A 12,682-nucleotide genomic window follows, 5' to 3' on the forward strand; every position below is an offset into this window, starting at 1 on the left:
AGTGTCACGATTCCTCCAGAGGGCAGCGTTACTCCGTTGATAAAGTGAACCACAGCAGTTTTACGTTGGTCACCACAGTTAAAAGATTATCCTCATTGAAAAACAAAACATGTTGTTTTTAAGAACCACAATTTACAATGTCTATTTATTTCAGTGTTTTAACATTTCAACCAACGGTGACAGTGACTACATGTGATAATAAATGTCACACGCACGCGCAGCTTGGAGAGAAATTTGAAGGTTTCTAATTGATCCTCTCACACTTGTTTTGTTTGTGCCACAAAGATTGATAAAAATAACATACAAACCCAAGCACACAATTCATAGACAATATGTTAAGAATTTATTTGTAATCACATTATCAAGGGTGTTTTAGTCATTTATATTAGTAACACCATATGCAAGGTCCAGGACATGCTTGAATGGCAGAATGAAAAACACCTAACAGGCGAGATGAAGGGCCTTTTTCACGCACAACACTTTAAATTTGTCACAGTAGGATAAGCACATGTGTAAATAAAGAAATCAGTAACGGCTGGATTTCATCTAGCAGTTTTGATTTCGGGGTCATGGTATTGTGCATGCTGGCACACGGTCACTCTTACTGGGACACTTTGATAGAAACAGAGCCATTGATTGTGTTAATAGTAAAATGTGCATTTTTCCTACTATGACAAGTCAAAATGTCTGCAGCTATTCACAGAAATCTCTCCGCTGTGTTTCCCCTCTGGAAGCACCTTTGAGTGAGAAGCAGCTGATTCATCACTTGAATCATTGAGGTAAAACTTTGAGCAGCATCTTATCACAAAACATTAGAGCAAAGCAAGACGGTGAACTTGAAGTTGCGTCTTCACTCAGATTAAGATTTTACTTTTTCTAAGAGATGTATAAAAGCAAATGCAAAAAAAGCTTGCATCAGTAATAAGCCCTTACCGTATAAGTAGATACAAAACTGCTGGTGTTAGATGTGGTGTTGGAGAAGACAGGAATGCACATAAGTTTAGCCTTGGGTTGTTTTTAAATTACGAAAAATGAACACGGCTTCTCTGTAACCTTGATTTGCTCCCTTTTAAACCAGTGTTTTAAACTTTAACTGGCCCTTATTCATCGTGCCTCAGAAGTATGATGCAATCAGTTCAATCAATCAAAACATCTGTTACAAAACGATCAAATCCAGCCATCCCTTCAGTGTAAAACATAAATGCTATTCAAACATAAATGTTACAAAATGTGCCTCTGACGTTGCTTAATCTCACTGTGAACCAGGTTGACTTCGGACCCAAACGACAGCTCCAGTGAAATGACACTAAACCCTTTTAAAGACCTGACACAATAATATGTTATTACTACAGTTCGTCAGTGAGGTTTAACTCCACCCTTCTCATGGTTTAAGTGTGAACTTCGGCTGCACGAGGGTTACAATCCCAATCACTGAGGACATCAAACCACAGAATCCCACCACTCCTGCATTGGACTGATATAAACCCAACCTGTGGAGGGGAATGAAGAGGTCGCATATATTTTTCAGCGTGTCCACAGCAACAGCAGGATGCGATTTTAGGCTCTCCAACAGCAGAAAGAAAAACGCGTCAAGCTGAGGAACGACGGCTTCGGCTACTTCAGGACTCTCACCGAGATGCGTCTCCATTTTCTGTCTAAAGTTTTTATCTCTTGCCCTCTCCGTCATTAGCTGGAGGACGACATAAACATCTCTGGTCAGATTCATAACTAGCGAGAGGAAGTAGCAGCGAGAGGAATTCAGGCTCCAGCGTTCCGTGTCGATATCGCGGATAACACCGACACTTCTGGCCCAAAGTACATTGTCACAGATGAAGTAGAGGGCGCGGTTGATGTTGGCCACGGTGAGGCACAGGCACAGCACTCGGTCAGAGAGTCGCATGGTTCGCTGAGCAGCCTCAATGGAGTTTATTGTGTTTCCCAGCCTGAGCACTGACAAAGGAGGAAGCAAAAAGGGATATTAGAGCAGTAATCAATCTATTATGAAATGTCAGGTCAACATTTCACAGCAGCAGTCCGCTAACAAGAGCAGTTAAGCTCCATCTAAACCAAACTACTGTGTCTTTCACCTTATTACACTTCCCCTCTGGAGGAAAGAGCATGGTCGTCACTTACTCGGTGTGTTTTACATGCTGCGATGGCACATATTCTAGCTCATGCTCTTGCATTAATTGATTTCTGAGACCATAAAGCAATTTACTACTTTTTAATACATTTTCACATATATATTGTAAAAGCAAAATAGTACTCAATACTCAAAATATTAACAGAAACATAAAAACAGATTATTGCTAGGGAATGGAATGCAGGGTATGCTTTATGCTTTTTGATGGTCAAAATCCAACATACCGAACTCGAAGCTTCAAAAGCACAGTCCACAAACCAATAGGTGACATCGCTTCTTATATACAGTCTATGGTCTAAACCAGGGTAGAGTTAGACCAGTTAACTCGCAGGTAGATGTTACTTATGCCTTAAACTGCAACAGCCCATGTTTAATGCCTGTTGATGAAGACTGAACCAATGTAATTCCAGCCTGCCAATTTATATCTGATACAGTAACTCCCAACTCTTCTTCCCACTGCCTCGTTAAGGGATACAGTGATGGGGAAGCGAGCCTCTGAATATTATCATTTAGACACCAAACCCCTGCCAACTGGCTCCATGTCCAAACATTCATCTAGCCAGGTACTCTGTGTGTTAGAGAGAAGTGTGTTTTAACAAAACTATGTATCTGCAGAGATCTGACTGGGGAAGATTAAAGTCCTCCAACTGTTCAAGAAAGAAAGCGCCCTTCCTTGAAAAGATCCTTCACACACTTGATCCCTATCCTATGCCACATTTTAAAAGATGGATCAGTAAGAGATGGAACAATTCAACGTATTGTTTGGCTTTATTAAGCACCGTTTTAAAGTTACTATTCAACAGATCCTTGTACTTGTAAGTGACACAAACACTTTAGTGCTTAAAGTCATCTTTACTAACAGAAACAGGGAAGTTCAGGAGCAACATGCGACGTGCTTGAAAAGAAAGCTTTAGTTATCTAATTCAATTCTCTCTCCGTTTTTAAATGGTGACCCATGCATGCCTCCTTCAACCACCATCACCGAAGCCAGACAGACCAGACATGGAGGCAGGAGAGCTCCGTGACTGACACTGACGCACAGTGGAGATAATTAAGCGGTGCACAAACACAGTGTGGCCTGGTTCACTTTGACCCAGAGAGGCGCAAGGTCCGTCTTGCCCGACCCTGCTCCAAGGCATCGCCCTATCCTTCACTTCTATGTGGAGTCAAGTCTCTGAAACATTGTTATTAATATTCAAACCACGGCGTTGGCAAAGAGATAAATGATTCATGGAAAGACTCCCACATATTCTGAGGAATGAACAATCAGCATTTAATGATAAATGGACACTACTACTAGAACCTCTGTATAAAGAACAAGTTGTATCAAAGATGTTGTATTCCTCATTGCAACACAGTCCGTGTTCGGCCTGCGACAACAAATTGAAAAGCAATACAAAAGTAACCACAGAGTGTCAAAGTTCAAAAAGCCCGGGTTGTAAAGTAAATCTATGAGCTGTCAAGGCCAGTTTTAGGGTAATCGGTTTTACAGCCACAGTCGCTGCAGGTCTGCGTGTCAGTCACCAATACACCGTCTATCTCAGCTCACAGGGGGAAACCTGTGGACTTCAACACAGCCACAAACAGATAAAACACTTCACCACCACGTGTGCTACGGCACTTAGGAACAATTGTCAAGAACAAGCTCATTCTTATTCTTCTCTTTTCTACTCAATTTAAGAAATTTCCTGGAACAAAGGCAGCAGTTCCAAAAGTTTAGTGAAACAGACGAGGTTATTGAATTATTGATTAGAGGCTTGACGGACACTGGAGAAAAGTCAAACAGCTTAAGCCGTTATTTGCTGCGACTCTGCTCCTGTCTTGTGGGCAGCTCATCTTGACCTTGTTGATGAGACATCACTGTATTTCGAGAGGAAATCAGCAGCAAGACGAGGACAAAGAAAAAAGTGTCCCAAGTGGTCTTGGAGTGAAAAGAATGTTGATTTCAGGTTATTACGCAGCAGCAGCCCACGGTGCAGCTAAAAAGGTTTGCTAAAGCCATTCTCTCAGATGTGAGAACTTGTTTTGTAATAGTGTTTGTGGACTTTCTTTGGACAAGCTATTTGAAGACATCCCGTTGGGCAATGGGGAACTTTAAGGGACATTTTTCACACTTTACTCCAATGTTTTAATGGAAAATGAAGGGCAGCAATGTTACTTTCAACACAGAGCTTTTACTCAGCTGCAAGTATCATTAATGACAGCCGTGGGACTGGATGTGACACGAGGCACTTAACCTATATGGCTAGAATTGGACACGTTGAACCACAATAACTGAATCTTTATTTTAACTTAAACTACTGTAGCTCTTGTGTAAACCCTGCCTCTCACTTCACAGTTACAGGTATACTCACATTTCCGTCCAGCGCTCATGTTGGTTTCCAGACTTTTAAGTTTCGCCACAAGGTCCTTTCTTTCCGCGTTGTTTCGTAGTAAATATATCGACAGCGAACATGCATATTGGGTCGCCCTGAAATAAAGAAAGAAGACGAAGAGCGTAAGAAAAAGTAGAAAGTTGACGTTCAATTAAGAGCTCTCTCGATACTTTTGTTCCTCGCGTGTCCAGTAACGTTTACTCAACTTTTCTGTCAATAAAATACAAAAGGTGGACAGTTTACGAGCAGGTCACAAACACTCTAAACGACTCACCTGAATATCCGGTCCCTTCCTTGGCTTTGGCTCGTGAATTTTACAAACCCGTCCATGGTTAAATGGGACAAGAACAGCTTGTTCTAGTTCGCTAAGACGGAGTTGCACCCTCGTTCAGAGAGACGGAGACACGTTAACGTCAATGTCTCGCTACCGTTTGGTAGAATGTCACTTTAAACGTTGCCAGTTAAAACTCAAACAGCTCATCTGAATTGTGAAACGTCTTGCACGTTCACACTTAGCTAATTTCCCTAGTCGGTTTGGGCGATCAACACAGCTGAGCCCAAAGTACTTGTTTCACTACGGACAGCTTTGCAGACGGAACAAAAGCCGAACGGGTTTCGTTCACGGACCAGCGCGGAAACTATATTTCACTGAATAATAATCCCAGTTAAAAAATAAAAGTTTCACAAACACATGGCAGTAAAAGGAAATATATTAAAATCATTATAAAAAATGTAAATTTTTAACCCTTACCTTCAAATTGACTAACATATTTTATCCTGGGGTCAATTTGACCCCAGCAAGTTAAACCTCCAGAAAATGATTATAATTAAGATAAGATATATCTTTTTAGTGTTTTAATGGCTTTATATTATTTCTAAGTACATATTTTTGTTATCTATAATATTTGTAATGAAAAACAATGTCTGTTATCAAGAATAGTAACATGTATTATGAAGAAAAACAAACACAATTTCAAAAATGTAGATGACATTAGCAGGACTAAGTCTACCCTGTTGTTGTGGGGAGACGGACCATAATAACTTTCCACAATAACTTTCCAATTTTGGAAGGTAGTGTGTTGAGAGACAACAGCAGGGTCAACACTGAGGGTCTCATTCTCATCGGAGGAGGATGCCTCATAATCAGTGTCCTCCTCAACATCATCCTCTGTCTCAGACACGTTCTCCTCTCTGTCACTTTCATGGTCAAAGAGATGTGACGACACTTCATTGACAGAAAACCTTTCCTTAGAAGACATTTTCAGTTGAGAGAGAGAGCAGAAAGAGAGAGCACACAGAGCACCAAGAGAAATGGTTTAGAAGGCTGCTGTGCAAGCTTTTATATGTTTGCTCCACCCCTCTGTCGTGTGAACTGTCAATATCTTCACGAAATATCAAAGTTCTTGCGAGAATGATGTTTTCCTCTCCCCCATGTCGTGTGAACTATCAGTGGTTCTCGCACTATTATGGTTATATTATGTTAGGGCCCTAAAGCTTTTTGAAGATTATAAAATTGCTTGTTATATTGACCTTCATATCATCCAAAACAAATGTGTGTATAATGTTGATATTTCTTATATGTTTTATACAGCTAAAACAGCCTGGGGTCAAATTGACCCCAAAGAACACCGATGCGTACAGCTGTGTACAGGACATTGAAAACATATCATGTTGATTTTATGTTTACCCAGTTGTCCCCATTAAATTAGGAAAAGCCATTAAATATGAAGCAAAACAAATGATGTCAATCATTTATTTAGAGACGCTGAACATTGAATGGGGTCTAATTGACTCCAAAGATAATAGGAGGTAGATTTGTATGAGATAGTCTACATGCACGTCTGTGTTTTAAAAACAGGGGGCAATGTGGCAGTTGTTAGATAGTTGGTCAGATGCAATAAACTTTTTAATTAAACATTATCAGCTCAGATGTTATAATACAGAATAAAGGAGAATCTGGATGCACTGGACTTAGCACTCAAAGGTTATATCTTAAAATAATAGACTGAAGATTGACTATGTTATTAACAGTTGAAAAATAAAGATGTTGTTTTTAATAATTCTTATAAGATACAATGTAACTTACGTTACTTAAAAAATGACAACACAAGTTTTAGACAGTGATCGATTTTCGTTTCTATCATTTATTATCTATTATTTTCAAAATGTCATTAAAATATTCCTTTTACAGATAAAGATAGCTGCAGCTTGTTGAGATTGAATTCAGCCCCACATGGCTCCTGTTTTAGTTGTTATACCAAAGACAGGCTGCTGTATGTGACAGAAATATGTAGCAGGGGAGAAGCATAAAAATGTTAATATTTTGTATTAATCTAATGTCTGCACAGATATTTGTGACAGTTCTCATTAATTGAATGAATGAGTTAGGCTGCTACTGTTAACTTTAGACTCACATGTTTATCTTGTCGTTTTCAGCAATGTCTCCAGTGTCCCTCCTTTTTTATTATAATAAGGGTAAAGTTACCCATCAATCAAACACAGTCTCTTATTACAGTCACTCTGTTAGTTCACATGGGTGGTAGGCAATATCAAACATGCTGTTCTAGTGCAAGCTCACTTTGCATATAACTAATTCCAATCAAAATCAAGTCTCCAAATTCTGAAAATAAACCGTAGATTTTGAATATATTTGGCAGTATAAGCTCAAGAGGGCATTTGGGAAGAGAGAGACCTTTCCTTCAATAACTGCAGTAAAGACTGGAAGAATATAAGATGATTCAACGCTGACAATTGCAGTAATGTTAACGTGGAATAAAGCTTTGTCAACAGTTACAAGTGTTAGCTTTATAGGAAGGTGAAATAATCATTTGGTGTGTACTTAAATGGCAACCAGCCTTAATAAATAACATTTTGCCATTACAAATTTTGCATAAGTTGAATGATGAATTAGTATCTTAAATGTACCAATAGATTAGTCAAATGAAGTGGTTGAAAGATCCAGCTCTAGTCACAAATACAATATTATCTGATTGCTATAAGGAAGATGTTGTCCTAAAAATTAACTCCCATCCTTTTTGTTTTCACACTACTGCATGTGATTTGAGCCTTTACTATTTTTAACAAGTAGCCTGATTGCAAGACATGTGAAGGCTTCTGTGAGTTTCTTTGTGAAAGCTTGGTGAGGTGTTCATGACTTGAGAAATATATTAAATTTTGCTAACACGTGTCTCTACTGTCAACGGTTTGTCTACAGCCAGTGTGTCAACTGTTAAATAATCCGTCTAAAAATCCACATATCCATTCCTCTATTATGGAGGTGTTCAAAAGTCAGGCTCAAATGTAACGTTTCCAAATCCCAGGAGGCTCTTTGAAGAGAAGGCCATTGCAATATCAGCTCGACTCATTTCCATAGACATAAAGCCAATGTATTAGTGGTCTGGGCTCGAACAAGTGACCTTGAAATTATGTTTTATGCCGGGCCCCTTGAAATGAATGTTTTCTTATTTAGAGTATATATTCAATTATAATTTTTTATTTCACGGACAAATATATAATCTATTTGAAGAACACTTGAATGGCATTTCAATGCTGCCTGCCAATCAACACATTTGCCTAGTTTCCACCAGCAAAACGATTGAAACCAGATGCAGTGGGCCGTTCACAGTTACCTTAAAATATTTAAAGTAATGCGTACAGTATTTAAGTGTAAAAGTGCTTTCCAACGTCGAAAAGTTTAGTAGAAGATGAGGTGATTTTCCAAGTGTTTCAGTATTTAATTTAGCAACAGGTTCTCAAGAGACTTTGCAGATATTAAAAGTAGAGATATGATGAAAAATAAATGAGCAAGAGGTTTGAAAAGTGTACCAACAAATATGGCATTCCCCCAAAAGCATCTTCTTGGATGCACAGTGTTACTTGGTGAAAAAGGAAATAAGACAAGAAATATTTAATCATACGGAAATACGAAATGAAGCATTCACTAATAATGATCAACTGCAGGAATAGTACATGTTTTCTAAAGACGTAACAAAACAAATCATTTTTTCAAGGTTGATAACAGCTGTGATACAACTACTCCACACACAACAGAATAAATTAATATAATATGTCGTAGACTGCAGACATTCACTGTGTAATTGAAATCGAATCAATAAACCATGTATATTGAACATGGTTTATTTTGGTTTGATGGTTAACACTCATTATACAACAGTGTGCTCATAAGCAGGACCGGGACTTTTAAATATGTATCACTTTTCAGGCTAATAACTGTTAATTACGTTAATCATCGTTATCTACTTTGTCTAGATTGTAACAAACTTTGCATCGCAATGATCAACACATTTCCACAAAAAACATTTGAGTTAAATTATGAATGGTTGTCAGAAGCCTTGTTTCTAGCTTGACTAATGACTACCATTATATTTTAACCCAGTTCATCCAAACACAATGCATTTCAGTCACATTTTAGTTCATGTGTTTTGTGTGTGAATTATATAATTTGACAACCACAATGTCATACCATAACAGACAATCCCTATTCAATTCAGTATTGTCCTCCATGCATTCATGTCTTTACAGAATAAGACAGCTTTTCCAAGATGGCCTTGTGAGGGAGAAGACCTTGTGAGGGATTATCGATTTTAGAAAGCAAAAGAGGTTTTTCATGCCTGCTTGCTTATGTTTTTCATGGTTAAGGACGTTATGAAAGGGTTTAAAATATAAGTTTGAGTTCACCCTTCTCTCTCCCTCCTCCCGCCTCTCCGTTCACTGACCAGACGAAGGAGCTCTCTGCAAGAACCAACCTTAACCCCCCACCCTACTCCCCTTGACGTCCATCTTTACTGGTTTTGGGCATAATAATCACAGCTATTCCCTTCAATTCAAGCAGATATATCTACAGGCCACCTAATTACTCTGCAACACTTTTCTGAACTGCTGTCAGTAATCTGTTTTGACTTTCACTGTGTAGTGATCGTTGGTCATTTTAACATTCGTGTTAAGGACACAGGCACCGAAGAACCGTGTTGTGTTCAAGATAACTATGGACGGACTCAGCATGTGAAGAAGCCCACACACATTAAGGGGCACACTCTGGACTTCATTATCTCAAAGGGTCTGAACATTTCTAAGCTTGTGGCAACTGATGTCGCTCTTTCGGATCATTCCTGTGTTGTCTTTGCAAGCCCATCTCCGTGCACACAAATGTTCAAACAGAGGTAATCACCATTTAAACATGTATTCATTCTTTTCTTACACACCTGTCCTCTCTTGGGTCTCAGTCAATGAGCTTGTAGGCTATATAATTAAAATTCTAAAATTACAAATGTCATCGATGCTATTTTACTCAATAAGGTGAAGGATGTCTCTGTCAGTAAAAGATCTCCATGGAGAAATGCCACGCTGATATGAATAGAAAAAAGAGTGTCAAAGGGCTGAATGCAGGTAGGAAAAAAAAATCCAGATCCATAATGAGACATATTTATAATTTGGAACTGAGAAATGCAAGAGTCCTTCTCTGACATCATCGCTAAAAACATTAATAATGCACGTGCCTTGTTTGCTAACGTCGCCAGGCTAACAAATCCTCCTGTGTGAGGAGCCTCTGAACTTCTATCCACCAGGGCCTGTAATGGATTTGCCTCATTCTTTACTGACACAATTCAGAAAATTAGACAAGCAGTCAGTGCCTCCATATCAGGTATGTAAATGTGTTGTGCCTGTGTCCAACTAAAGTCAATTAAAATAACATGACACATTTTTATGCAAGCAACTATCAATACCTGGGAGATTTTATACAACATTTGAAATCCTCCTGCTGCTTTGATATTCTACCAACAGGCTTTTTCAAAAATGTTTCAAATTGCATGGCCTCAGATCTTTTACAAATTCTGAACGGTCTCTTCCCTCAGGTGTCTTCACACAGGCCCTGAAAACTGCCTTCATCAAGCCAGTCTTAAAAAGGAACAATCTGCACATCAGTAATGAACAATTATATACGAATATAGGCCCATTTCAAACCTCTTTTTTAAATTAAAATAATTGAAAAGGCTGTTTTTCAACAGCTGAACAGCTTCTTGGCACTAAACAACTGTTTTGATGTCCTCCAATCAAGTTTTCGATTACATTACTGAGACTGCGCTTGGTAAGGTCTTCAACACAGACACTTAAACACAAATAGAGGCAGAACATTAGTCTTTTATTAGATCTCAGTGCTACATTCAACATGGTCCATCACAACAGATTTCTAGACCGGCTGGATAACTGTGTGAACTGTCTGTCACAGTACTAAACTGGGTTGAATCCTATTTAAAGGACAGGGACTACTTTGCGTCGATAGGTAATAACACATCTGACGACATGCAGATTTCCCCAAGGCTCTATTCAGGGGCCTCTTCTGTTTAACATTTTCATGCTTCCACTGGCTCAGATTATGGAAAACAGCAAAATAAGTTACCACAATTATGCAGATGACACATATTTGCATAACCATATCTTTATAGCTTCCTGTCTGTCATATAATAGATTTCAAAATACTACTGTTGGTTTATACAGCACTGAATGGTTTAGCGCCAAAATACATTTCTGATCTTCTGCTACATTATGAACCATGCATACCTCTCAGGTTCTAAACATGAAAAAGCAGCGTTCAGTTTCTATGCACCATTTATCCGGAACAAACTCCCAGAAAACTGAAGGTCGGCTGCAACTCTCACTTCGTTTTAAATCAAGATTTTTCTGTTTGCTGATGTCTTTTATTATTTTATTTCTTACACTGCACTGTTTTATTCTTGTATTTAATATCGGTCTAATTCTATCTTAGCGTGTTTTTATTTTATATTCTTTTGACTCTTAAATTACAGTTTTTTACTGTATTTACATGTTCTTTTATAACTGGTTTCTTTTACACTTTGTCTTTTAATGTTTTATGTAAAGCGCTTTGAATTGCCTTGTTGCTGAAATGTTCGATATAAATATACTTGCCTTCACCTTAGGTCATTTTCAGAGAGTTGTGTAAATTGCACTCTCTATCTTTAAAATGCTGTTTTATATATATGCAGCAGCTGGCGACATACTGACTCAAAGATATTAGCATATGTTCACATGTAAGTCAAATTGTATTTTTTGTTTCAGAGGTACATTTTTAAACGTTAGAAGTTAATCAATGTGCAAGATTGGTAGATGTAGACAGATGTAAAACAATCAATAGACCAGACTAGTGCAACATCAAAACACACACACACACACACATACCACAATGCATTTAGGACTTTAGACTTTAGGGCCAAAAGGGAAGAAAAGGATGTGGGAACATTTTTAAAAGTGTCAGTGATGGGATCAGATCTGATATCGTGTGGGAGGGTGTTCCATAATGTGAGGGTTATGACCTCAAACACTCGATTTCCCTCAAGCTGCTGCCTCAACCATAGATAGGCTACGAGGTCTTTATCAAGTCCCTGAGGGATCTCAGGGACCTGAGTATGAGTGTAGGAGTGCAGAAATGTAAGAAGGAGGCAGCCCATTCGAAGCCTTCCACACAAGTAACAGAAACCTAAAAGTCGATACCATGCAAAGAATTCTGTGATGGTGAGCATGAACTGGGCTGATATACTCTGTAATCATCCAGAAGCCCAACAGCAGCTTCCTGCAAGTTTTTGCCAAAATGTGCAATGTTTTATTCTTTTAATTTTTGAGACTGACAGAGAGAGAGAGATTTGTCAATGGCTCCAGTTCTTTTTGAATGGTTCTTATGGGAACCACTTTGATTGCTGATGCTGTGCACGTACCAATACCACTGTGTAAGTGTTTTCAGTGGTGTTGTCTTTCTCCTTATACATGCTGTGTATGCTGAAGTGATGCAAAGTGTGACAACACATTTCACATGCATTTTTTTTTTTTATAAGCTGAAGCCACAGACTCAGACAAAAGGCACTCTTTATGAATAACAATATTGACATTATTATGGAAGCTTTGTGAGGCCATGTGTTAGTGATGCCACTGCACCTGGGATATTGGGGTACACGACAGAGCGCTATAGTCAAACATGGTAACTGAGAAATGCCCTGAGGAGGAATGGCAGGCTTTGAAGCAAATTTTTGTATTGGGATATATACGAATTATGACGCATTATTCTTTGTAGGTATTGCTAAAAAGGCTGGATGAGACCAGCCTGAACCATGGAATTACAACTGATGCCATCGGG

The 12,682-nt window shown here is 38.7% G+C and overlaps 1 protein-coding gene across 1 annotated transcript; it reads right to left on the minus strand.

Moving 5' to 3' along the window:
* Positions 1-326: 326 nt before the first annotated feature.
* Positions 327-5,116, minus strand: pex11a (peroxisomal biogenesis factor 11 alpha). The gene is made up of 3 exons (XM_031861999.1): positions 4,793-5,116; positions 4,498-4,613; positions 327-1,950 (listed from the first exon to the last, which is right to left on the minus strand). Exons 1-3 carry the CDS (start codon positions 4,846-4,848, stop codon positions 1,382-1,384), a joined length of 741 nt encoding a protein of 246 aa, XP_031717859.1. The 5' UTR covers positions 4,849-5,116; the 3' UTR covers positions 327-1,381.
* Between the last annotated feature and the right edge of the window lie 7,566 nt (positions 5,117-12,682).

This window comes from Anarrhichthys ocellatus, unplaced genomic scaffold (assembly GCF_004355925.1).
Source record: "Anarrhichthys ocellatus isolate YVR2014 unplaced genomic scaffold, GSC_Weel_1.0 scaffold2, whole genome shotgun sequence".
NCBI classification, from domain to species: domain Eukaryota; kingdom Metazoa; phylum Chordata; class Actinopteri; order Perciformes; family Anarhichadidae; genus Anarrhichthys; species Anarrhichthys ocellatus.